This window comes from Heterostelium album (assembly GCF_000004825.1).
Source record: "Heterostelium album PN500 unplaced genomic scaffold PPL_scaffold9, whole genome shotgun sequence".
NCBI classification, from domain to species: domain Eukaryota; phylum Evosea; class Eumycetozoa; order Acytosteliales; family Acytosteliaceae; genus Heterostelium; species Heterostelium album.
The window spans coordinates 1,092,531-1,119,332 of record NW_008805071.1 but is presented as its reverse complement, the minus strand read 5'-3'; the positions used below and the strand labels follow the sequence as shown (position 1 = coordinate 1,119,332).

General features: G+C 32.7%; 11 protein-coding genes across 11 annotated transcripts; 9 read left to right on the top strand and 2 right to left on the bottom strand.

Moving 5' to 3' along the window:
• Positions 1-324: 324 nt before the first annotated feature.
• Positions 325-1,037, top strand: PPL_08959 (uncharacterized protein; the record flags this gene model as incomplete). Its single annotated transcript, XM_020579758.1, has 4 exons — positions 325-428; positions 513-589; positions 677-766; positions 844-1,037. 4 exons carry the CDS (start codon positions 325-327, stop codon positions 1,035-1,037), a joined length of 465 nt encoding a protein of 154 aa, XP_020430433.1.
• A 368-nt stretch (positions 1,038-1,405) lies between these two features.
• udkD (adenylate cyclase domain-containing protein) lies at positions 1,406-3,401 on the top strand (the record flags this gene model as incomplete). Its single annotated transcript, XM_020579757.1, has 5 exons — positions 1,406-1,578; positions 1,658-2,000; positions 2,140-2,400; positions 2,503-2,847; positions 2,928-3,401. 5 exons carry the CDS (start codon positions 1,406-1,408, stop codon positions 3,399-3,401), a joined length of 1,596 nt encoding a protein of 531 aa, XP_020430432.1.
• A 371-nt stretch (positions 3,402-3,772) lies between these two features.
• On the top strand, positions 3,773-4,708 carry rpl27 (S60 ribosomal protein L27; the record flags this gene model as incomplete). The annotated part of the gene is made up of 4 exons (XM_020579756.1): positions 3,773-3,783; positions 4,097-4,288; positions 4,453-4,578; positions 4,660-4,708. 4 exons carry the CDS (start codon positions 3,773-3,775, stop codon positions 4,706-4,708), a joined length of 378 nt encoding a protein of 125 aa, XP_020430431.1.
• A 260-nt stretch (positions 4,709-4,968) lies between these two features.
• On the bottom strand, positions 4,969-6,272 carry PPL_08956 (uncharacterized protein; the record flags this gene model as incomplete). The annotated part of the gene is given in 4 exon segments (XM_020579755.1): positions 4,969-5,024; positions 5,103-5,585; positions 5,605-5,634; positions 6,263-6,272. 4 exon segments carry the CDS (start codon positions 6,270-6,272, stop codon positions 4,969-4,971), a joined length of 579 nt encoding a protein of 192 aa, XP_020430430.1.
• Positions 6,273-6,990: 718 nt separating this feature from the next.
• Positions 6,991-8,835, top strand: PPL_08955 (leucine-rich repeat domain-containing protein; the record flags this gene model as incomplete). The annotated part of the gene is made up of 1 exon (XM_020579754.1): positions 6,991-8,835. One exon carries the CDS (start codon positions 6,991-6,993, stop codon positions 8,833-8,835), a length of 1,845 nt encoding a protein of 614 aa, XP_020430429.1.
• A 511-nt stretch (positions 8,836-9,346) lies between these two features.
• On the top strand, positions 9,347-11,356 carry PPL_08954 (uncharacterized protein; the record flags this gene model as incomplete). Its single annotated transcript, XM_020579753.1, has 3 exons — positions 9,347-9,460; positions 10,141-10,894; positions 10,995-11,356. 3 exons carry the CDS (start codon positions 9,347-9,349, stop codon positions 11,354-11,356), a joined length of 1,230 nt encoding a protein of 409 aa, XP_020430428.1.
• A 127-nt stretch (positions 11,357-11,483) lies between these two features.
• PPL_08953 (uncharacterized protein) lies at positions 11,484-12,108 on the bottom strand (the record flags this gene model as incomplete). Its single annotated transcript, XM_020579752.1, has 2 exons — positions 11,484-11,689; positions 11,814-12,108. The coding sequence occupies 2 exons, from the start codon at positions 12,106-12,108 to the stop codon at positions 11,484-11,486; spliced, it is 501 nt and encodes a 166-aa protein (XP_020430427.1).
• Positions 12,109-12,384: 276 nt separating this feature from the next.
• idhA (isocitrate dehydrogenase NAD+) lies at positions 12,385-14,143 on the top strand (the record flags this gene model as incomplete). The annotated part of the gene is made up of 4 exons (XM_020579751.1): positions 12,385-12,450; positions 12,757-13,125; positions 13,444-13,680; positions 13,766-14,143. The coding sequence occupies 4 exons, from the start codon at positions 12,385-12,387 to the stop codon at positions 14,141-14,143; spliced, it is 1,050 nt and encodes a 349-aa protein (XP_020430426.1).
• Positions 14,144-14,379: 236 nt separating this feature from the next.
• PPL_08951 (uncharacterized protein) lies at positions 14,380-18,110 on the top strand (the record flags this gene model as incomplete). The annotated part of the gene is made up of 4 exons (XM_020579750.1): positions 14,380-14,963; positions 15,027-16,618; positions 16,707-17,761; positions 18,105-18,110. The coding sequence occupies 4 exons, from the start codon at positions 14,380-14,382 to the stop codon at positions 18,108-18,110; spliced, it is 3,237 nt and encodes a 1,078-aa protein (XP_020430425.1).
• Positions 18,111-18,228: 118 nt separating this feature from the next.
• Positions 18,229-20,170, top strand: PPL_08950 (DMT family transporter; the record flags this gene model as incomplete). Its single annotated transcript, XM_020579749.1, has 5 exons — positions 18,229-19,152; positions 19,236-19,418; positions 19,486-19,558; positions 19,623-19,684; positions 19,817-20,170. The coding sequence occupies 5 exons, from the start codon at positions 18,229-18,231 to the stop codon at positions 20,168-20,170; spliced, it is 1,596 nt and encodes a 531-aa protein (XP_020430424.1).
• Positions 20,171-22,280: 2,110 nt separating this feature from the next.
• PPL_08949 (FYVE-type zinc finger-containing protein) lies at positions 22,281-26,725 on the top strand (the record flags this gene model as incomplete). Its single annotated transcript, XM_020579748.1, has 5 exons — positions 22,281-23,159; positions 23,231-23,365; positions 23,458-24,013; positions 24,500-24,866; positions 24,952-26,725. 5 exons carry the CDS (start codon positions 22,281-22,283, stop codon positions 26,723-26,725), a joined length of 3,711 nt encoding a protein of 1,236 aa, XP_020430423.1.
• Between the last annotated feature and the right edge of the window lie 77 nt (positions 26,726-26,802).

Genomic DNA, 26,802 nt, shown 5'->3' with positions numbered 1-26,802 from the left:
TTACACGTATCAATTATTTTGGGTTGAGTCAGCAACACACACAACTTTAAAGCAACTAAATATTAAAAAAAATTTCAAAAATTGCTCAAAAATTAATTTCATTCTAGAATTCATTTGGTTCTCTTAACTTCTTATAATTTTGAGAGTCATTTGATTGTTTTCATAAACAACATCTTTTCACACAAAGAATTTATTAATTCTTTAAAGTTACATCGTTTTTTAGAACCAAATTTTTAATCAAAAAGAATCTTTTACAATAATAATTTAATAATTTAATACGTTTTTATTTATTTAATAATATTAGTAAATCGTAGTTAGTATAGTATGTCAGATCAAAACGTTCATAATATCGTCAATGGAATTCGATTCATTGGTGAAGACGATCATGAGGAATTGGATATCGAAAGAATAAAATTCATTATGAAGCAGTAAGTCGCAAATTATATATATCATGTTATTGTTGTTAATACTATAAAGTTAGATTTGCTTAGCTAATAATATATGTTTATTAGTACACCAACACCACCAATCTCTGAATATCAATTCCAAGAACTTACTGAAGAAGTTATCATTACTAAAAGAAATAAAGGTTTGTCTGTCAGCAAAAAATACAATATTATATTATTGAATATATCAAACTAACAATTGTTTAACATATTTTTATTTCTACTCTCAGAGAGAATAGGTGATTGTACTATCTGTGTTAATGAATTCCCACTTGATACAGAAGCAATCAAACTTCCATGTAAACATTACTATCACTTTGGTATGTGTTTTTAACAAACACTTTGATAAACTTACCTCTAACATTAACATTTGCTTTATCTATTTAAATTTCAATAGATTGTATAACACAATGGTTAAAGATGCATTCAAACTGTCCAAACTGTAGAACCCAACTACCAACAAACAACAGTGAATACGATGCATACTCAAGAATACTAGCAGAGCACGAAAAGAAAGAGAGGGAAGGCATCAACGAAGATGAAGATAGATCAATGAGAAGACAAACTAAAAACAGTGGAATGTTCTCATGAGAAAAAAGGTGATTGTTTGTTACAATAATGCAACCCTTCCCTCTACTTGTATGGTTTTTAAAAAAAAAAACCAATCATATAAATATATAAATAATATATGTAAATTTATCAAATAAAATTTAAAACAAAATTTGTATAACATGCATAAATCAACAATTAAGAATGAAGCAAATATAAATTTTTTAGATTTTTCTAAAAATTTTTTTTTTTTTTTTTTTTTTTTTTTTTTTTTTGATTGAATTGAATGTGAGTGTGGTTAAGATGGAACGAAAAAAAGTGTTAATCAAAAACAATAATTTTTATATTTCTTTTTTCTTAAAGATTGTTTTATTTCTTATTTTACTTTATTATATTATAATTATTAAAATATGGATAAAGTTAATAATAGAATTTTAAATCTTACTCAGCATTTACTTGTTGTAAATCCAACCAGTGCAACTTTAGAATCTGAACAAACAGTAGCTAATACTACTAACACTGCCGCCAAAACCGCTGTTGTTAAGAAATCAAAGCATGATGCCGATATTGAATCTGATGGATCGTATGTATAACTAGATATCGATCATTTATTTAAGTTACTTATAATTATTACCAATTACTATAACTATCTATTATTTTAGTATTGCAAGAGAAAAGTTGAATGAAGAGGAATTGGATATCACTGTAGAGATGAACACAAAGACCAATCAATATGAGATAAAGACAGTGCCAAATACATTGTCGTTCGATCAAGGATTTTTCCATGCGATTCGTGCCATCGAGTTGTTGGCAGAGGCCGACCCACAACGTGGAATCGTCATTGGTATCGCTGGTCCAGTCGGTGCCGGTAAGACGACACTCGCCCAAAAGATCTCTGGTCTCGTCAACGCATTGGTCATCGATCTACAGGATTTTGTCAAACTAGAAATGGTTAAAGATAACAATTACGATGATCCAATCTTAATTGATTATGATAAAGTTGTTGTAAGTAGTGTTTTTTTTTTTTTTTGGTTATTTCATATTATTCTAAATTATAATAATAATTATAATAATTTATATGGAAAATTCTAATTCTAATTCTATTTTTATTTTCACACACACATTCACATTTAATTATTATTAGGAATCACTTAATAATTTGAAAAAGAATCAACCAGTTGATTTACCAACCATTATCAAGCATAAGGAGACTGGTATTGCAAGAGTTGAGATCAAACGAGTCACATTGCCAGCCTCGAAAGTGCTGATTCTCGAAGGTTCCTATGCACTGAGTGCCAAGATCAGACCACTTTTGGATATTAGTATTGCAATCACTGGTGGTGTTCATCTCGATTTAATTAAGAGAATCATGAGAGATATTGTTATTGCCAAGAGTTCAACAAAGGTAAATAACAAACAATCAAACAAACAAACATATCAAATTGTACTTTTATATGAACTTTTCAAAACTGATTATAATTATATTAAAAACAATATATTATTATAGGATGTTTTATTACAAATTACAAATGTAGTATTCCCAATGTTTAAAGCATTTGTAGAACCAGATTTGGATCAAGCAAAGATAAAGATTCATTCATCTTACAATCCAATGAGTCAGGTGGTGGAACCAACCTATGTTTGCAAAGCAAAGTACGAGTCACACAAAGAGAATTTCGATCAATTCTTGACATCGCTAAACAAAGATGTCAAACCAGTCAAGAAGATCTTCTCCGACATGTATCTCTACCCACCCAAATCTATCGATGGTATCTCACAGGCTGACAAAACCAATTGGATTCGTATAAGACGTACTGATAAAGGTCAATTCAATATTTATTTCTATAGAGAAGTATGTTGTTATTATGTTTGTTTAAATGTATATTTTATACTAATAATAATAATTCCCGTGATGAATTAATTTGTTTTTAGGTTATGGATGCAACTATTAATACTAGACCATCATTAAACTTTGAGATCTCAGTAAAGACTATTGGTGGATTGTTATCGCTGGGCTATCAGATCGGTGCAATCTTGAATAGAACGGTCGAGGTTTGGTATGAGAAGAGTGGAATCATCGTCACCAAAGAGTATATCAAGGAGTTGGAGAAGTATTTCATCCAGATCAAAGGTCAAAACAGAAGAGAGGTCATTGAGTTTGCCGATAAACTCAAGATGACAAACATACACGTACCACAGACATTCCTTTATCTCTATTTCAAAAAGTTGAAGAAAAACAAATTAAGATCGGAAGCAAACAAGAATAATAGCAATAATACCAACAACACCAACAGCAACACCATTATCGATTCAAAACTTCAAAAGAATAATACATCAAAGAAAATTAAACAACAACAACAACAAAAACAACAAGAACAACAATCAAAACAAATTATAAAACAATAATTTTATAATAATATATTTAAATATAAATAAAATCAAAATATAATATAATATATAATTTTAAATTGATCCAAAACTAGACTATACTATTTTCTTTATTCATCGACTCGATTATTATTATCATCATTTCTTATTCATAAGAACTTTAGTCGTCTTTTAAAAGAAGTTCGTGAAAAAAATGAAAATTTCATTTTTAAAAATTAAATATTAATTTTTTTTTTTCAATTGGTGCTGTGTGGGTGGTGTGTGGTGAGCGAGCCGCTCTCAGCACTGCGCGAGTTCCTCTGTCTTCAGAAACCACTCGTTACATGAGGACTTCTTACTCCCTACTATTAGTCAATCTTTAGATTCCCACAGAGACTACGCCCCACAGAATGCAAAAGTTGTATGTATCTCTACTTTTACACTACTATCCACAAAGAAGAAGAAGAGATTACTAACATCATACTACTACCCACCTACTACCTAAACTACTACCTATCTAAACCACTACTAGCATCAAACAAGGAAGATTAGTCATCTTATTGAACGGAAAGTACGCCGGTCGTAAAGCTGTCGTCGTTAAAAATACCAATTTAAGTATAGCGCTACTAGAATCTATCGAATCTTTACTCTCCAAACTACTCTATCATAGATGATCATTATATCGCTTTTATGATGTGAATCTATCTTTATTTCCAACGATATTTTATTATTAGAGATTTAAATGACTTTAGTTTACCTTTCGATGAGCCAAACAAGGAGCGTCCATATGGTCACTGTCTCGTCGCTGGTATCGACAAATACCCACGTAGAATCGTCAGAAAGATGAGCAGAAAGGTCATCATGAAGAGAATCGCCATCCGTCCATTCGTCAAGGTCGTCAACTACAACCACATCATGCCAACTCGGTATGTACCACACAAACAGTAACAGAAACAAAACAACACAGGAGTCATTCAAGTTTTTTTATAGCGAAATAGTGATAATGAAAATTGGATGATCATGTTGTTTATGAAAGAGTTAGAGCAATTAATGTTAACATAATTTGATGATAATAATAATAATAATTTAGTTACAATTTCGAGACCCGTGAAGAGAACTCATTCAACGGTATCAAGGAATCTGTCACCATGGAAACCGCCAAGCCAGCCAAGCGTTTGAACACCAAGTACGCTGTAAAGAAGATTTTCCAAGACAAGTATGTTATCATCAAATGAATTTAATTTAAGTTTGAGATGAGTAAATATTAATATTATTGATTCTTTTAAAAACTAAATAGGTACAAGGCCGGTAAATCCAAGTGGTTCTTCACCAAATTGAGATTCTAAATTATCTTTGGTCTTCCTTATTGATCAATAAATGTCTCTTCTAAAGTATAAAACTTAATATATACAAAATTTATTGTATTTTCTGGTTTATTAGTTTATTTCAAATATTATTCAATTGTTGTTGTTGTTAATCGATTAGGAGTTAAACGTTAATACAAATATAATCTTAATTATAATTTGAATAATAATTTTGTTTTATTGATGATCACATTTCTTCTTTTTTAATTTGTTGCATTTGAATTTAAATGAATGACTACTGTTCAACAAATATATGGCATATGATCTTCATCGTCCATTTCCATATTATTAAACTTATCTGATACATAATAAATCTGATAAAGTGGTTGTCAGTAAGTAGGTTTAAATAAACTTTGCATTGACGATTTAAATTAACATACATCTTGATTATCTTGACTGTTCATATGATCATCTTGTTTCTGTTGTTTATTACTTCTTGTTTCTGTTGAGCATTTAGGTTGTTGTTGTTGTGTACTTGTCGTTGATAAACTACCACTACTACTATTATTAACACCACTATTTAAGCTAATATTACTAAAACTATAATTTACATTATTATTATTACTATTAAAACTATCTATATTATTGTTGTTATTATTATTATTATCATTAAGTGAAAGTGAATTAATTTGAGGAGATAAAGTTGTTCTTAATAACAGAGGTGAATGATTACTATTGTTGTTGTTGTTGTTATCAAGTGTATTCGGTTGAGTTTGAAGAATATATTGTTGTTGTTGTTGTTGTTGCTCTATCCTACAAGACTCACATTCTTGATAATATATTCTTTGCTGCTGTTGCTGTTGAAGATGTAATAGTTGTTGCTGTTGATATATATTCAAATTGTTGTTATTGAGTGACGCTAAATTAAGATGATATACACATATATTCATATTGATTATTGTCTTCTACTTAAATTAAAAATAAAAAAAAAAACAAAAATAAATAAAATTAAAAATAAAAATTGCAAATAAAAATTAAAAGAAATAATAAATAAATAAGGATGTCTCTGACTCTCTAATTAATTAAACTAGGAAAGAAGAAAAGATCAATTCTTTTTTTATTCAGTCCAAACAAAACATAACATAATAATGATAATGACATTTGAATAAATCAAATAAAAATATTCAAAAAAAAAAATTAAATGAAATTTTAGTTAAATTTTAAAATTTCTAACGACATCATGATAATGTTTGTTGTTGTTGAAAATCAAACGAACTTTAAAATGGAACTATTATTTTTAATTCATTTAACTTGAATTCTTAGATTCAAACTTATAAATTTTATTAATAAATAATAATTTGGAATAAGGATTGAAATTATCATAATTTTAATCTTTTTTAATTTAAATTAATTTCTTGTGTTTATTTTATTTTTTTCAATTAATTTAATGTATTTTTAAATCATGTGCCAAGTTATATATATAACTTGTTGAAAGTATATTTTTAGAAGAAACCACAAAACTTTTATAACATCAATTCCATCTTAATGGGTCATTTCATTTAACTTTTTCCAAAAAATTTATTGTTTTTCATTCACACTTTAACATTTTGATTGGCGCTATGAGTTGGAGAATAAGTGAATTAAAAAATAAAATATTAACACACGCACACACAAACACACAAACACCATCAATGTCAATATTTTTATATTAAATTTAAAACCTATTAAATCATCAATCAATCAATCAATCAAGTCAAACAGATTTAGAACAATATTTTTTTTGGGTGTTTTTGTTTGTTGATAGATAGAAAACACACTCTATAGTACATACAATATTGTATTGTTCAAACTCTGTGCCAGCAACCCTGTAGCATATCATCACCACTCTATTCCACTTTACTTTATTAACACAGCGGTGTCATTTGTGTGAGCAATTCATTCATTCATTCACTAAAGTAAAGTAACAAAGCATCAATTCAATCAATCACCTGATCTTTAATTGAATTTTAAACAACACTGCAATTTAGGTATGTAATTTTATTTTAATTAATAACCAAACAAACAAAAATAAAAAATAAACAACAACAAACAAAATAAATAAATAAAACACATCGTAGTAGTTGTAGTTGCAGTTGTTTTTCTTTATATTGTTTGTTTGAACACATAATAAAATAGTTTTGTTAGTTATTCGTAGTCTTTGTTTTTTATTACTATATTATACAAACAAACATCCAAACCAAACCAAAACAAATATATAATAACAAACCATTTATTGTTATTACTTTAATATTATCCTCCAAAAAAAATAATAAATATAATAAATAATGGATGTTCATCAAATTATTACCAACAACAATAATAATGAAGTGATTAACAATGGCGGCGGTGGTGGTAGACCAAAATCAGTTTCAACTAAAATCAATAATATGATCGATGACATTGAATTCAAGGGAATATTGGATCTCAGTGGCAAACAGCTGAAAAGAGTTCCAAGATTCCTGGCGGATTGCGTCGATCCTATTGTCGAACTGAATTTACAAAACAATCAGATTGAATCGCTGTTGTTTGCACTTCCACAATCTTTCAGTTGTCTAAGAGTATTGAATTTGTCTCACAATAACATTGTTTCACTCGAGGTCAACTTTAACTCACCACTGCTAAGTGGATGTTCGTCTCCACACCTAACATCGTCCACACCTCCATTGACACTCCAATTGAATTCAATTGGTGGTGGAAATACCAAATTAACATTGGTATCAACAACGACAACAACAACCACATCAACAACATTAACAGCAACATCTGAACACTCACCACACCAAACTAGTAATAGTGGTAATTCATCACCGAAAATATTTTCAAACTCACAACACTCTTCACCCATTACATCTTCACCCCTTTTAACTACACTACTTTCATTGTCCGCTGCCAATAACAATAGCAATAATAACTTGGCATTACCATCAATATCATTGCCACCAAAGATTGTCGATCCATTGTTGTGGATGAAGAATCTAAGTCAGTTGATCCTCTCAAACTGCAAGATAAAGTCGATTGGTGACACTGACTTTACTCTGTTTCCAAACATCCAAATACTCGATCTACAAAACAATCAAATTCAAAGTATATCGCAGAATGCATTCAAGACTAATCTCCAACTCAAGCATATTAGACTCTGCAGGAATTCACAGTTGTCTTCGCTGTCTTCGTCTATAACCTCACTCGCGAATCTAGAGTTTCTTCAGGTTTCGTTCTGCGCACTCCAGACACTTCCAATTGAGTTGGGTAACCTCACCAGTCTGCTCGTCCTAAAGCTATCGAACAATCGCATCGAAGAGATACCGATCTCCATTGGCAAACTAGAGCGACTCACTCACCTGGACATATCACACAACCTTCTCAGAACGTTGCCACTCTCACTCGGCTGCTGCAGTTGCATCACTGAGATTCAGATATTCGGTAATCCACTCGAGGACAAAACACTACTCGCCAACAAGTGCTCTCAAACCATTATCAACTACCTCACAAGACGTGTCGAGGATCACAACTACCTACAGACTTCCAACACCAACACCTCTGCGCAAGGCAAAGCCAAACAGATTCAAACTAGAGACGGTGTCAGTTTCGGTTCCATTAGTTATCTCTCACTCAACGATATCTTTTCAAAGATTAGAATTAGCAGGAGCGGAGGAGCAGGCGGTGGAGGTGCCAACAACAACAACAGCAACGGTAATCCAACGAATCAATCGCGTGGTAATGGTTTGAAGCAAGCAAAGATGAGCTCCACCAATCAGAAGCAAGCAGCCTTGGAATTCATAAAGAACGATCTCAAGTATGCAATCGATCGCATCCAGAACAAAGTGAATGATCCCGAAGTGCAGCTGGATTTCCTCTTGTTATGTGGCGATGCTATCAGATCGACACAAGAGAACTTTGAGTGCATGTCAGAGCTACTCAAGAAACCGCAATTCAAATTCAACTCGGAAACACCGCTACCCACCGAAGACAAGATCGTGCAACTCAAAAAGGTAATCAACCTCAAAATCGAAAAGGCAACCGTCTACTCCACAGCAATCTATATGTATCTGTTAAGATGTAAAAGTGATAAGGAAATCGATCAAATCTATACAACAATCATGGATTTCCACTCAAAGTTGACAGATTTCTAATTTTTGTAAATAAATAAAATAAAACTTAGTATTTTTTTCTAAACTTAACAAACTGTTGTGATGTACGTTTAATGGATTTGGATATTCGCAATTAATTTTTTTTTTTAAAAAAAATTTGTAGTTTGTCCATTTGTTGCTTCTACAAATTAAAAAAAATATGTGTGGTTGACCCCAAATTTTAATTTTTTCCATCTGTCAATGAATGGAATTAAACATTTGCTAATCAACAATTAAGTTGTTTGAGATAGGGCTACTCAAGATTTGTTGGGGAAAGATGTTTTTTGAAAATTTTTATAGAGATGTTTATATCTAGCCGAAATAAATTCATTTTAAAAATAAATTAAAAATCCACTTGATTTTAATATCTTTCTTAAACTGAGTTGACAAGTTGGTTCTCAGTCTAAAAATCTCTTTAAAAGCTAAATCAATTGATTTTTTAACCATTTCTTTTTATCCAAAATCACAATTGTTTTATTTCATTTATTATTCTCATATATTTTATTTGAATAAAATGATTACAAAAAACTCAGCCTTCTCATCACAGGAGCAAGGAGCTGTAAAACCAAATGTTGAGAATGAATTGTGTAGTGCACTCTCAACGATCAGTTTACAATCCACAACACCTGTTAGTCCAGCTACTTCAACTACTACAACTTCTTTCTCCCCCTATTTAACATATATGCCTTTAAACTCCCCACAAACTAGCCCCAACTATTCACAATATTCGCATTCAAACTTCCAACAAGCTAGCCCCAACTATTCACAATCTTCGCCTTCAAACTTCCCACAAACTAGCCCCAACTATTCACAATATCCGCCTTCAAACTTCCCACAAACTAGCCCCAACTATTCCCAATATTCGCATTCAAACTTCCCACAAGCTAACCCCAACTATTCACAATATCCGCCTTCAAACTTCCTACAAACTAGCCCCAACTATTCACAATATTTCGCATTCAAACTTCCCACAAGCTAACCCCAACTATTCACAATCTTCGCCTTCAAACTTCCCACCAAACTAGCCCCAACTATTCACAATATTCACCTTCAAACTCCCCACAAACCAACCCCAACTATTCACAATATTCGCCTTCAAACTCCCCACAAGCTAACTCCAACTATTCACAATATTCGCATTCAAACTTCCCACAAACTTCAACTTCAGCCGGTACACCAGAAACTAAAGAAGAATGGGAAAAAGCAATTAAAAAGCTGTTGGAACACCCAAACCCTTTGAAGGATCTGAGTGTATGTATTAAACTATAAACTATATTTATTCCGAATAAATTTTTAATATCTCAATAGATTTCAAAAGGTAAAACCTATCCAGTGCCCTCAGAATATGTGAAATTTAAAGGTCCTTATGAATATTTAGATGTGGAAAAAATATCAATGAATAGAAGTAAATTTATTCAAGATATTACGCATGACATTTCATACTATACGGAGATGAAAGAAATAGCTTCAATAATCGTAAATGACCAGAGTATAAGTCGCTCATCATTTCCTGCTGACCGTTTTCCTTTGATTAATGGAATGATATCTCCTCCACAAACTAAGCACGATCAGCAGCCTCGCTATGGGGAACTAAGAGCTACTAGCTCTCCACCACCAACAAGTTCTGGCAATCCAGAAATTAACCACTTCACGTTAGATCACTTTGATTTTATGATGTCTACCCCAGTTGGCCAAAAGAGTTTGAACGACCTAAAGATAACCAAAAAGGTTATTTTCACACCATCCACTCAAAGATCCAATTGTGCATTTTTAAATAGATCGAAGGTAGTCAGTCAAGATTATATTACAGTCCTAGTAGTAAGACCAAGTGAATGGGATAATTATTTTGATCGGTGGAGTGGCTTGCACATGATCCGATTACCTTTACCACAAGCTGGTGTTGGATATGTGCGTTATTGGATTCAAAAGTTGGCAGAGTTTTTTGGATTAGAGTACTGTTGGACCATTGATGATTCTGTTTATTCATTGCAGAAAACAATGGATATAGGTTGGACTGCATATATGGGGACTCTAGAGATATTGATGGAATCTTATAAAGATAGTAAGTATACAAAATCATTATATTTATTTATTATTATTTTAAATCTAATGAGTACTCTGATTGTTATAATTAGGAATTGGTTTACTTTCTTTTAAAAGAGGGGATCGACCTCAAAGTGAAGAGCCTCCCTCAATCAAGTTCGCACAGGTATTTGTATTGATGAACATTAAATTGCTGGCTGATAATGAAATTAGATATTGCCCAGCTCTTTGTGCCAAAGAAGATTGTCTGATTTCGATCGATTGTCTTTCCAAAAACATTTTGGTCATTGCTATTTCGGGACCGTTCGTCAGAGACTATACATTTGAGAATACTGGTGCCAGAAGTGCAGAGGCAGGATACAGTAAGACATTGCCTGCAAAACCTCTTACTACAGTTGTAGATAGCAAAGAAAGTTTTACTGCTAGACTAGGTTCTCTAGAATACCAGGATCTAAGACAACAATCTGAAGGTAGATACTAGACTAACTCACTTTAACAAATAAATAATCCATTGACAATCAAGAATAAAAAAAAGTTAATAATTAAAATAAAAACCAATCAATCTTTGATAATTATCAGCTTTTTTTTACATTTATTATAATAAAATATTAATGTTTGAGTGCTGCTCTTTTCAAAAAGGAAGGTGGTGGTGGAAGTGGTGGTGGTCGATTGTTGGTGTTGTTGCTGGTTTGTGGTCGATCTAATATCAGCTCATGATGATGTCCAAAAGAGAGATTACTCTGTTGTCTATTGATAGAGCTAGATGTCATTGTTGAGGATGGCGATTGCGATGGTGATGATGTTGTCAACGTATCTGTAGAAAAAGGGATGCAATAGAATAGATTAGAAATATTATATTCACCTCTCTTTGATTAAATATTTAAATTATCATTCACCCAAACAAAAATAAATATTTAAAGTATCTATTTTTTTCTTACCACTTAAAATAACTTGACAATTGACATCGTTGTCTGTTTGTGCATAGCCAACTCTCTGTTTCTTTAGGCTATTTACATGATACTCATTGAGAATGAGTATTTTATTACTGTCGGTGTTGTTGTTGTTGTTATTGCTGTATGATTTAACGTCATCAGAAGACCAATGATCATCATTTAGTCTCTTATTTCTAGAATTAGCATAACTGTTTATATTATTGTTGTTGTTATTGCTAATATAGTTGTTAATATTTTCGTTGTTGTTGTTGTTGTTGATATAACTATTACTGTTATTCATGCATCATAAATTTGAATTAAATTAAATAGTGTTGAAAAAAGGGTCAGTTTAATTTAGGATCAAAAATGATGGTGTTAAATTTTCATCATTCAAACGAATTCATTTTTGAAAAACGAAAATTTTTGAATTTTTTTTTTTTTTTTTTTTGATTTTGATTTTTTTTTGGTCATTGACTATTTTTTTTTTTCACTACATTTTCTTGTTTGGACTCCTACTTTCTCGATTAATATCATATATAATAAAGATATATTATCTTATAGAACTAGTTAGTTAACAATGTTCAAATTCTCAACTATTCAATCATTGTCAAAGGTTGCTTTGAGATCATACTCTACCACCGCCGTATGTAATCAACGATCTATATTCAAAATCACATGATATCTCACAATACAAGAAATAAAAATAGAAAGCAAACAATAATATAAATCAATCAATCAATAAATAATAATATAATCAGAGATATCTTTCAACATTTTATCAGTTATTCAAAAAAAAAAAAAAACAAACAAAATTAATTAGATTAGAAAAAATAATATTAATATTATTCTCATTTTTTTATATCTATTTTTTACATTGGGATTGGATTTTAATGATTGGATTTTGTCTTATTTTGGAAATATGCTTTTGGATTTGATGAAATAAATACAGAACACTAGAGTCACATTGATTCCAGGTGATGGTATTGGACCAGAGATTGCAGAGGCTGTCAAGACTATTTTCTCGGCTGCCAAGGCACCAATTGAATGGGAAGAAGTCAATGTCAACGCCCAAACTGGTGTTTCAACAGAGATTATCGAGTCGATCAAGAGAAACAAGGTCGGTTTGAAGGGTCCATTGGGTACCCCAATCGGTACTGGTCATCAATCACTCAACTTGGCCCTCCGTAAGACATTCAACTTGTACGCCAACGTACGTCCATGTCTCTCAATCCCAGGTTTCAAGACCCGTTACGATGATGTCGACACCGTCGTAATCAGAGAAAACACCGAGGGTGAATATTCAGGTATTGAAAACATGGTAAGTAACTTTAATATTATATTACAGGGTTTGATTATTTAAGAGTTGTAGAGCAACCAGCAGAAGAAAGAAAAGAAAAGAAAAGAAACAAACAGAAAAAAAAACAAATAGAAAGAAGAAAAAGAAGAGGGTTGTTTTGTAATTAATTTTATTACTACACTTAAATTTCTTTCAATATTGTTTTGTTTTTTTTCTTTATTCTTTCTTCAAACAACAACAACAACAACAACTCAAATGATTTAAAACCATGATGGTTATTTAGAATAGAGAATTTAAATATTGATTTTGATATATGTATTTTTAAAATAATAATAATAGCCAGTTAAGGGTGTTGCCCAAAGTATTAAAGTCATCACAAAGGAAGCTTCAGCAAGAGTTGCAAACTATGCTTTCCAATATGCCTTGGCTAACGGTAGAAACAGAGTTACCTGTGTCCACAAGGCCAACATCATGAAACAATCCGATGGTCTCTTTGTCAAGACTTGCAGAGAGGTCTCAACTCGTTACCCATCAATTAAATATGAAGAAATGGTTGTCGATAACAATTGTATGCAAGTAAGTAGTAACAAACAACAAAAATATTAACAAATTACAATTCATTTATACTTATATAACAATTGTTTTCATTTAAATTTCAAAGTTGGTATTGAATCCATCACGTTTGGACGTTATGGTTCTTCCAAATTTGTATGGTGATATTGTCAGTGATTTGTGTGCCGGTTTGATTGGTGGTCTCGGTTTGACACCATCCGGTAACATCGGTGAGAATGGTACTGCCATCTTTGAGGCCGTCCACGGTACCGCCCCAGATATTGCCGGTCAAGGTAAGGCTAACCCAACTGCCCTCCTCTTGTCAGGTATCATGATGCTCCGTCATCTCGGATTGAACGAACATGCCCAAAAGATCGAAAAGGCTGTCCTCACCACCATCTCTGAAGGTAAATTCACCACCAAGGATTTGGGTGGTAACGCTGGTACCGCCGATTTCACCAAGGCTGTTTGCTCAAAATTAAATTAAACACCTAAAACCAAATCAATACACATAAACAAAACACAGAATACAAATTTACAACTATTGAATTAAATAATCAATAACCTTTTTTTTTCTCATTTTATCGCTAAAAATAAATTATAATTACAAACAAAAAAAAAACTATGACCATGTGTGATCACTTGTCTTTATTTGGTTAACACCATTTTTTTTGTATTGAATTTGATTGTGTGTTGATTGTTGATCATTTCATCAGATATTTCATGTATAAATCATTTATAAGTGTGTTTAAAGAAGTTGTTAGATTATATTCAAATATTAATGCAATAGAGATTGCAAAGTTTAATAAAGAATATGTAGATGAAAACAGTTGTAGTAAATCGAATTCACAGAGTAGTAGTTTATTGGTTAGTCATTTAACATTTGATCAACTTGATAGGCTATCTGATTTAGTTGCACAATCTCTGATTAATATTGTTAACAATAGCAATGGCAATAATAATATAAAGAGTAAAAAAGTTATAGTAATAGGTGTATTAGCACAACATTCTTATCAATTAATCATTTCTATACTTGCTATTTTCAAGGCTGGTTATGTTTATCTACCTTTGGATCTATCATTCCCAAAAGAAAGATTATTATACATGATAGAGAATTCAGATTGTTCACTAATAATAACACAACATCAACAACATAATTATTTCAACGATTGTAATAGTAGTGTTTCAGATTCACATCATCATTGTATAGATTGTTTAATAGATAATCATTTGGATAGTAGTTTAAGTTATAATAATGATAATAATATTTGTTTCCAACCATTAAATAATAATTCAGATGATCTTGCGTATGTATTAATTATTATTATTATTTGTCTAATTTTAAATTAACTAACTTATTAACGATCTAGATATTTAATTTATACTTCTGGATCAACTGGAAAACCAAAAGGAGTGGAAGTCAATCATGCTGGAATTGTTAATTTTCTGGAGTGTCAAATAGATGCATTTCAAATGAGAGGCAATCATACGAGAATACTTCAATCACTGCCTGTTTGTTTCGATGCCAGTCTGTCAGAGATTGGATGTTCACTTCTCTCCGGTAGTACTCTGGTAATTGCAGAGTCTGTCGAGCAATCCGCCATTGTAAGAGCATCGCCAAAGTATTTCTTTGACTATCTCGGATGCAATCGAGTCACCACCGTTATGTTGGCACCTTCATTCATATCGCAAATTCAACTAAGTGAAATCGATTCGATTGTTCCACAGTCACTGGAAACCATTGTAGTGGGAGGGGAAGTATGTCCAACCAGTGTGATAAGCGATTGGATCAAGTTTGTAAGATTGGTCAGTGTATACGGTCCTACAGAAGCAACTGTTTGCAGTTCACTCTTAATCTTCCCAAAGTCACACGCAGTTAATCAACAACTACCAAATACCAATAGTATTGGCAATCCGATTGCAAATACCGATATCTATTTGGTGACTTCACAACAATCACGTGTTTCAGTTGGTCAAGTCGGTGAGGAAGGTGAGATTTATATCTCAGGAATAGGTGTTGCACGTGCTTATCGTGGACTTGACGAATTGACTGCTGAGAGATTCACAGTGGATAGCGTCACCGGTGTAAAGACGTTCAGAACAGGCGATTGGGGAAGAATGCTCAGTGATGGAACCATAGAGTTTAGAGGTAGAATAGATAATCAAGTAAAGTTCAACGGTCAGAGGATAGAATTGGATGAGATATCTCGATCGATTGAACTCTATCCATTGGTACAACAAGCTATCGTTGATATTAAACAACTACCGAACAGTGGTGATAAGATAATGGTTGCCTACATCACAATGAAAGATATACCAATATGTCAAGCCAATATTCACAATCAAGAGTATAATAACAATGATATTAAATCGATAGTTAACAAGTTCCTGGCAGTCCGATTACCAAAGTATATGATTCCATCACATTATGTTATAATGAAGCAGGGTTTTCCTATCAATTCAAACGAGAAGATAGATAGATCAAAATTGCCTCTACCAGAGGATATATCATCAACAACATCAACAAATAATAATAGCGAAACTATTGAATCATTGTTACAGATTATGTTGTCAGCTGTTCTTACAACAAATAGTATCGATGTAAATGCAGATCTTATATCGGATTATGGATTGAATTCAATTGGTTCCATTAGGTTTATTCAATTGGCAAGATCACATGGAATACATATAACACCAATAGTAATATATAGAGAAAGAACAATTCAGAGAATAGCTAAATCATTACAACATCATCATCAAAATGACAACAAAAGTACAAACACAAACAATAATAGTGAAGTAGAGCAATCTGTTTTAAATCTTAAAAAGATTGCAGACCAATTGATAAACAATTATCTAACAACAGAAACAACAACAACACTTAAAGCAAACAGTAATAATAGCAATAGTAGTAGTAATAATAAGAATAGTATACTACTTACTGGATCAACTGGCAATCTAGGTATGCTGCTTATAATATATTTAATTTTAATAATAACATTATTTACTAATAGTTTAAAAATAACAAATAGGATCACATATATTATTAGATATCCTAAAGAGTGAAGAATATAAAGATTATGATATTTATTTATTGGTTAGGAATAGAGAATCTGCAATCTCTACTATATACAATCAAATTGATTATCTTAACGATCCAATTGCCAATCAGTTAAAGTCGAGAGTCATACTAGTTACTGGTGATCTCTTAGCCAGTGAAAATAGTAATAGTAATAGTTATATAGGAATAGATCCATCCATTTTAAATGACATTGTCAAATCTGTTACCATTGTTATTCACAGTGCTGCCACTGTGCATATGAACTATTCATTCCAACAAATGGTGAACGAAAACGTAGTAGGTTTGCTAAATCTACTAAAGTTATTACAGCAATGTAGTCAACTTAAGCAATTCCACTATTTATCTACTCTATCTGTATTACTTTCCAACAGTGATAAGTGGTGTGATAACAGTAACAACAACAATAACAACACCTTTGTCACTATTTACAACAATGAGAGTGTCTTTCAGCATCATGATAGTAATATAATCTATGGTGCATATGCACAGACAAAGTGGATCAACGAATATATTCTAGAGACAACGCTTTCGATATCAGAGTGTCGAAGTAACAACTTCAATACTCATATACATAGACCAGCTATGATATGTTCGAAATCACCAAGTTCAACCAACTACCTTAGTAGACTCTTACACTCTTCGATAGCAATCAAATGTTATCCAAGTCTACCTCAACGAATCCACACTGATATTACACCAATAGATAGTTTTATACAGTCTTTCACCAACAATCTAATGAAATCACAACTACAACAACAAACAACAAACAATATTCAATACTACCTGTATCATAATCAATCAATTTCACTTTTGAACCTTTTTAAAGAACTTAAAACAACTAAAAATAATAATAATAATATAACTACAAATAATAATAATAATAATAATAATGAATTACAATTACCTTTAGAAATGATTTCAACCTCAGAATGGAAATCAAGAATTATCGAACAATCAGAATGTATACCTAATATGATGAATTTCATAACTCTATTGGATATATTAGACGAAAATAATGATTATGTAAGTTATATAAGTCAAAAAAGATATTTTTTAAATACTAATATAAACTATTTAAATATTCAGATTCATTTCGAAAGAATTTTGTTTCCGGGTCGATTTCTATGTGAAAATCTCGGAGTTTGTTGCAATCCTGGAATTCAAAATATCAACATTGATGATGTCGTTTCACATTGCTAAACTGCAAAAAAATAAAAAAAAAATAAATCAAAATGGTGTTGGAACTCTGGTCTGGGTTCATTAAAAATGCGAAAAATTATCATGTGATTTCGTTTTTGATTACTGCTGTTTTAGTTAAAAACACCCACCAACGTTTCGGAAAATTTGGTTTTTTTTTTTTTTATAGATTTAATATATTTGATTTATTTGCACTCACTGTGAAATCATATCATTTTATTATTTATTTATTTTGTTGTATTATTATTTATTTTTTGCAAACCAAAAAGATTAGATCGATCTAACCTCAATGAATGGAATATAGTGATAAAAATTATCATCAGTTACCAACCACAGCTGTTTTGTCAGATCAATCATTAAAGTCAGGTGGTGGCCATCCTTATGATGAATCTGACGATATCAACAATAGAGTAGACTATGAAAAATCAGATGATATTATTATAGATAGTGAAAATGGTGCAGATGATCGTGGTGGTGGTGGAGCTATTGTGGCTTTGAATGATAATGAGACAGGTGGTGTTGATGCTTATGACGAAAAGGAAATAGAGAAACAACAATTAAAGAGTAATGGTGGTAATAATGGAGACAGTGGAAAAAAGAAAAAGACACCGTTTTGGTGTTGGATTTTGTTGGTGTCGGCACTGCTTGCCATGTCATCGAGTGGACCAGCTCTAAAATTGATAGATGCGCCACCACTCCGTAAAGCAAGCTGGCGTTTACAAACGACCTCTTATATTTTGTTGATTGGATTTCTCTCGGATCTTCATACACTCTATCCACTGCTGAACTTTCATCTCACTCGGGCATTTGCCAGTGCCGTTCCGGGTGTGGTTATCCGACTGCTCCCACTGGCCTGGCAAATGGTAATCAACGATCTCATCGCTTCGAAACTGCCGAGTATCGACGAGCGACGTTCTCTCCAATCAGAGATACGCGCAAAGTTCCTCTCTTGGCGAACCTGGCTCATTCTGGTTGGCACAGGCATTGCACTGGGTCTACACTTTGGATTCTGGATTACCAGTCTCAACGAAACCAGTCTTTCTCACTCACTGCTCTTTGTAACATCGAACCCCATCCTCATTGTCATCACGATGTTGGTGATGCGTAAACCAATCTCCAAAGGTGAAATCATTGGTTGTATCATTGGTTTCCTTGGATTGGTATTGACAATGTTTGATTCACTTTTTCTTTCATCTGGAGAAGATAATGGACAATCTGTAAGTTTATAGAAAATATATATAAACATAATATACTTTAATTTAATTAATTTCCATTATTTTAATAATATATACACTTATAGCCAACGGTATATGGAGATGTATTAGCATTGCTTGGAGCAGTAACAGTTACATTCTATCTTTTTGCAGGATCTAATCTTAGATCTTGGCTATCCCTTTATCTCTATGCGTTTCCAGTTACTGCTGTTGCATCGATATTCTTAACAATCGGATCGTTTATATTGGAAACAATGCCACCTCCAACAGTAAGTAGATAATATATATGTATTTCTAATATTTCAAATTATATTAATTCAAAAAAAAAAAAAAAAGGAACAACAATCATATGGAATATGGGGTTGGATGTCACCTGCCTTTATATTACCAACTTTATATGTTGCATTATGTAAAGTATTAGTTTTTTAATAAGTTATAATAGTTATTAATATTTAATATTTATAAATGTTTAGCACCTGGATTTGTTGGTCATACCGGTATGAATGCAATTATAAAATATATAGAACCTGTAGTTGTATGTTGTTTGCTCAATTTTATTTTATTTTATTTTATTTTTTTAAAAAAAAAAAAAAAAAAAGAATACGAAAAAATATATTTATGAAAATATCTATCTAACAATATTCATTCATTCATCTACTATATATAGATTTCAGTAACATTATTACTTGAACCGCCAATCGGTACTTTGATGGGATATGTACTTGGAGTTGGTGATGTTCCCGGTGTATTTACATATATTGGTGGTCCAATTGTGGTTGCCGGATGCGGTTTGGTAACTATATCTTCGTACAGACGAACTAAGCAACAGCTACTGCAGCAACAACAAGCCGAAGAACAACAACTACAACAACCAATGTCAAATTCCATTGATATCAATGATATTCCACTCAACGATGACAACGACGACGATAACGAAATCAATGATGAATATGGTCATAGTAATGATGATAATCAAGAATTGGATCTAATTCCAATGGATACAATAAAAGCTAATCATTAGTTAGCAATGAATCGAATCGAATCCAATTGGTATTTATAACATTATCAAATAAAAAATTGAATCAAAATCAAATCAAATTAAATCAAAAGAATTTTGTAATTAAACAATTAATATAATTCCATTTTAGATATCCAAATATGGATTGATATTTAATTTGAAAAAAAATAAAAATATATAATTTTAAAAAAAAAAAATTCATAAAAAAAAAAAAAAATTATATAAACACACTTCTTTTTTTATAAATTCCATTATTTTCCAGGATTACTAATCAAACAAGTAAGTAATATTAATATTTGTTTGTTATTTACTAACCGGTTCAATCGAATAACGACTGGTATTCACTGTTTGTATAACATTGTTTCCATTAAATGTGTTTGTCACCTATTTCCATATATGATCTTAATGCTCTCGGTAGGTAAGGTGTACAAATTGCTATTGTCTTGGTAATTGGTTCGATACCATACCATTCCATATCATATCATACCATTACATCAAATGGAGCGTGATATCATCTCTTTGACTTTATTGCCATAACTTTTTATTATCATTGAACTTTCCTTACTTACCATAAAATGATATGATATGATATGATATGACACATACATACATCATATGGATCATTATTGATACGTGTAAAACGACCATCAATCATTCATCCAACAATCATATCTATCATTAACAAAATATCAAGTTTGATAATCAAAACTTCTAAACATCATTCATATGTTATTATATGACAACTGGAATAACCAACAAATAACATTGATCATCGCCAACTGAAATGGTTGGCAACAACAATCAAATACATATTACCAAACAATACCATTTGCCACCATGATGGTGTTGATGTGTTCAAGTTTTGGTATGTGCCATATAACAGATCGACAAATTGTAATCCAGTCGATTATTTTATTTGATTAGAGAAAAGTGTAGCATCGATTTTTTTTTTCTAGTTTTTTTTTTTTTTTTTTGTTTTTTTCGATATGGTTCCAAGGGGAATAGACAAGTGAACATTCTGTTATCAAAAAAACTAAAATTTTATATCTTTTTTAGCACCACATGTTCAATCATATATATATTTATACATATACTATCTGTTTATAAAAAATTATTTGTTCAAAAAGGAAAATAAAAATACATTTCATTGCCATATCATCATATACTAATAAAGGTATAAATCTTTTGTTTATATAAAGCCATCAACTGGCAAACAAACCAATATCATTATATTATCATTCAAAGATCTTGGAATCATTGATTTGGTATTGATATTTGCCAAACGAAACGATTAAATATAAATTTATTGTTGTAAATCATTTTTAAAACATTTGGTCAAAACATCTAGTTTTATTTTTATAAACTTGCTCAGCATTTGCTTTGTTTAACAGAACAGCATTAAAACTCCATTCCATTAAAAAAATTGGTTTTAAAACTATTTTTTTGATGGCTGTTTGTTTGTGTGTGCTACTTTTGAAGAGGCTGCTATATGTAGCATCTCCCCAATATTGCACCACCCAATAATTATTAATGTGTTTGATTTTTTTGAACACCCAGCAAATGAGGTTCGTAATTTTATACAGTTTTGGTCACAATTTAAAAATTTGAAATTTTTTTATTTTATTTTATTTTTTATTTTATTTAATTTTTTTTTTTTGTTTTTCCAAAATTTTTTTTTAATTTTTTTTTGGATTCTCACACACCAATTTCTTCCATGTCATTCCAGTCTTTTCAAAAATCGTCCAGGTTTTTTTTTTTTTTTATATACAACTCAGTTCAGTACCAAAACCTAAATATTTAATTATTATTGTTTCCATATTACTATATAGTTATAGAAATAATAATTATAATATAATATCTACCAAATTTATTATTAGCCATAATAAAAAAACTAAATATAAAAAAAAATAGATAAAAATCGATAAAACCAAATTTTTTTATTATCCAGTTTTGCTGGAATTATCATACATATTTATTTATTTATTTCCAGCCATATCAATTATTTATACCAAATACTCAAAATTATCAGTTAACTAACAAACAAAAAAAAGTAATAGATAGATTGGATTATTCAAATTTAAATTAAAAAAAAAAAGAGTAAAGATAGAGTAGCATGGATGATTTAGTTAATAATCATTCCAATCCAAATAATAATACAACAACAACGACAACAAACAATAGTAATACAGCAACGGTACAACCTGTATCATCAACCAATAATATGTCCACCAATCAAATGGAAGACAAATCGATAGTAGAGGAACCGCTCTCTGTTGACAATACACCGGGTTCGCTCAAGAGATCGCGAAAGACCGCCAAGATTCGTGGCGATGCCGACGAGGAGTTTGGCGAACTGGAGAATTGGTCAGACGACGAGCCAGAGTCTGAGGAGGAGTTGTCAGACTATGACGAATCCAATGCCACTGGCAACAAGGCTGACAAACAGAATGACGAAGACGACGATCTTATGACCGACGCCAACGCACAGACTCCAGTAAATCCAGAACCAAAGAAACGTGGAAGAAAACCAAAATTAAAGAATATCAAAAAGAGAATGTTGTTGGAAGCGCAGAAAGCTGCTGAATTACAACAGCAACAACAATCACAACAACCAACACAACAATCATCATCATCACAGTCACAACAATCAATTCCTTCTCCATCATTAACAACAACAACACCAACTGCCACAACAACTACAACAACAACAACTTCATCATCGTCTTCAAATAATAACAATAACAACAACAACACACCAAACAAGACAGATATCGAATCACCACAAAACAAGAGACACGCCAAGAAACCAAGAAAATATGGAGACGAAGAAGAAGAATCACCAGAGAAAATAGAGAATCCAAAGAACAAGGTTGGTAGACCAAAAAGAGTTGTACAAGACGACATCATGGAAGATGCATTCGAAGCTGAATTAGAACCAATTTCAGAAAAGAAAAGTAAAAAATCAAAGAAATCACTACCAAATACTTTAGATGTATGTTATTATTATGATTATTATATTCTATTTTAAACAAATATTAACAATATTTTAAATTATATATATAGATAAGACCATGTTGGTATTCAACATGCTCAAAAGCCGATAGATCATTGAAGATTCTTAGACCTTGTTTAATTCCAACTTGCAAAACTCATGCAATTAAATCTGAAACGAGAATATATGAAGTACTTGGTAAAGGTGTAAGTATCATTATTATTATAAGTAGATCTGTTATTATTTAATTGTTATTAATCATCATTATTATTAATCATTATTATTATTATAATTATAGTTTTGTATTGATGAAAAAGGTAATAAAGATACTGTTTGCGGTATTTGTGGTGAATCTTATAAACCGTTGTCACATTGTGCCAATGATGATTGTGCTTTCGGTTATTGTGAACCGTGCACCAATATCATTGTCGGTAAGCACGGCAATGCACCGAACGGTCCAAAGTGGGTATGTTGGGTTTGCAATTCCGTCAAGTTGCGTGGCAAGGAGAGAGAGCGTACCAGATGGGTTCGTGAGATCGTGACACCCAGCAATCAGAATCAACCACGTAAGCCACGTCTATCATTGAAACATTCAAACTTGGCACCGACAATGTCACAGTCGCAGTTGATCCAACAGCAACAACTGCAACTGCAAGGCACACAAGCACCGACACTCGACGATGGTTCACTCGCCGGTCCCGGTCGTCGTAAGAAAAAGCTAATCTCCACACCCGACTATGAAATCAATTTTAGAAAAGGTCGTAAACGTGGTTACGACGATGAAACATCTGCACCTACATCACCAACCAATAACAACAATAATAACAATAATAATAATAACAATAATAACAATAGTAATAATAATAATAATAATAATAATGATGATACATCACCTGATTTATATACATATCACTCTATTATGGCACCGGAAAGAGATCCAATCAGTCCGGTAGACTTTTTCATTGACCAATCGTTCAATTCGATAAAGTATTTCAATTCGCTGTTGCAAGATCCACCTGCCGATGCAATCCAGCTGTTCAATAACATGGTGAATACCATCAGTAGATTGAGAACGATCCGTTGGTCGAACGACTATCAAATGGTGTGGCGAGCAATCGAAGAGTTGGGTATCCTCTTCAAGCGTAACCTCGATAGTTCACAGACGATCATTGCCATGCAAGAAGAGATCAAATCGATGGACGACGCCATAATAAAGTCATCGAATAACAACACCAGAAATCAACCGTTGGAACGTGCCATCTCCCGGGTGTTTGACCATCACCAACTGTCGAATCAGATCGAGAAGGAGAGCAGCTCCACTAGAAACATTTTGTTGATAGCGATCGACGGTGCACATCGTACGATCGAAGAGGTCACTCAGAACTTTGAGTTGGACATCCTGCGTGACAAACACAAAGAGGAGCGACTCGACCAGGAGCTCATCACCATCGACGAGCAACTCAAGTCTGTCAATAGCGAGATTAGCAATCTCAAGCAACAAGAGACCGAACTCCTAGAGCAACTCGCCAAGGTACGTGGTGGTCTCACCCAACTCGAAGGTCTCAGAGATACTTTTAACAAGAGAGTCTCTGATATCAAGATCGAAGGTTTACTCGCAAACAATGATATCTCAGAGAGAGAAATGGATTGTAGATCTAAAAAAGCAACTCTTGAGAATGAAATTAATGCACTTAATTCATTATTATCGTATGTATAAAAAACAAACATTAGAAGCAGCAAACTATAGTTGATTATTAATTAATTATTCTTTTCTTGTTTCATTTCTATGTAGTTTGATGGAAGGAGTATATTGGGGACATGAATTCTTCTATAATACCGAGATTGGTAAATGTGAACAAGCTATCTGTAAAAAGATAATTGATATCAACAAAAAGATTGATTTGTCACGTAATGATATTCCACTTGCAATCTCACTGAAGCCGGCAATGGTAAGAGAGTTGAGTACTCAAGAAGATCAAAGCTCGGTGGTCACTCTTGAGAATCAAGAGGAAAAGTTGGTATCATTCTTGAATCCATTCAAGACTCTTGCAATCTATCACACTGCCTGTATGGACCATAATGTACCGGATTTCCATTTGGAGAAGCCAGACCGTATACGTGTTGCCATCAATACAATCAACGACTTTGTTGCCAAGTATCCATCGATCGTCGAAGTCTACAATACTCCACCCGAGGTAGAACTCAAATATGTGATGGCTGTTCACGACGCTCATTACATTCGTAAGTTAGAGACACAGTTGCCACCTGAGAACAGTGAGTTGGAGACTCATTTGGAGAGCGACAACACCGGTGCTATGATCACTGTCACCCAGAAGGAAGGTGGTGAAGACGATGATATCTATGATACTTTTATCAGTCATCGTTCGATGAAGGCTGCCATGAGAGCCGCCGGTTCTGTTTGTGCTGCTGTCGATGCAGTTACAAAGCTCGGTTACCATCGTACGTTCTGCGCCATCAGACCGCCAGGTCATCATGCCGGTCGTTTCGGTCGTACCAGCGACGCACCTTCACAAGGTTATTGTCTCATCAACAATGTTGCTATTGGTGCCAAGTATGCGTCATTGACAGCTGGTTACACCAGAATTGCTGTAGTTGACTTTGACGTACATCATGGTAACGGAACTCAAGAGATCTTGAGTGGCGACGATAACTTTTTGTTTGTCTCCATTCATGTTTGCGATGAGAAGCGATACTTTTATCCAGGTACCGGAAGAGATGTCGGTGAAATCCACGAGGATGGCTCCTACGAGGGTAACGTTCTCAACATTGGTCTCAAGAGAAACAGTGGTTCTGCGACATTCATCCAACAGTGGACCAAGAAGATCATTCCACGTCTCGAGGCATACCGACCACAATTGATTTTCCTCAGTGCAGGATTCGACGGTCACAAAGACGATCCAACCAACGGTTTGAAGTTGAGTGAAGAGGATTACTACACAGTGACCAAGATGATCAAGGCGGTTGCTGCCAAGCACAGCAGAGGTAGAATCATCTCTGTACTCGAAGGTGGATATGGTATCGAGAAAGGAAACTCACTACAAAAGTGTCTTCAAATGCATTTGAAGGCTTTGGTAGAGGATTCCAACAACGAAATCCTATATTCACAAGCGAGCTCTGGTGATTTCGGACTCATCAAGAAGATTTACAATGTAGACACAAACAGTACCATTGGCAAACCAAACAAGAAGGGTGACCTGGAGAATGTCGCTCTTTTCAATACCGTTGCCAAAGACTATTTGGATAGCATCAAACAAACACCATCCGCTTCAGGAACAACTTTGCCATCTTCATCTACGACAAGCACAACAGCCGCCGCCACTACCACTACCACAACAACATCAGTTCCACCATCAAACACAACACACTCCACCCAAAACCATAAATCAAACGCTGAACCATCGGATAGAGTTTTTGAAGTCGTCAAATCCTCTCCGACCAACTCTACGAATGTAGTAAACCCAAAACCACCCATTTTACCATCCATCCACTCAACAGACACTCTAAACCAAACCAATCAGTCCTCTCACCTCAAAAATCAGTTGTAAATAATTCCGGAGGAAATTTGAATTACTTGAGATCTGAATAAAAATTATATGGATAAATAAAAAAATTTTATTAACTT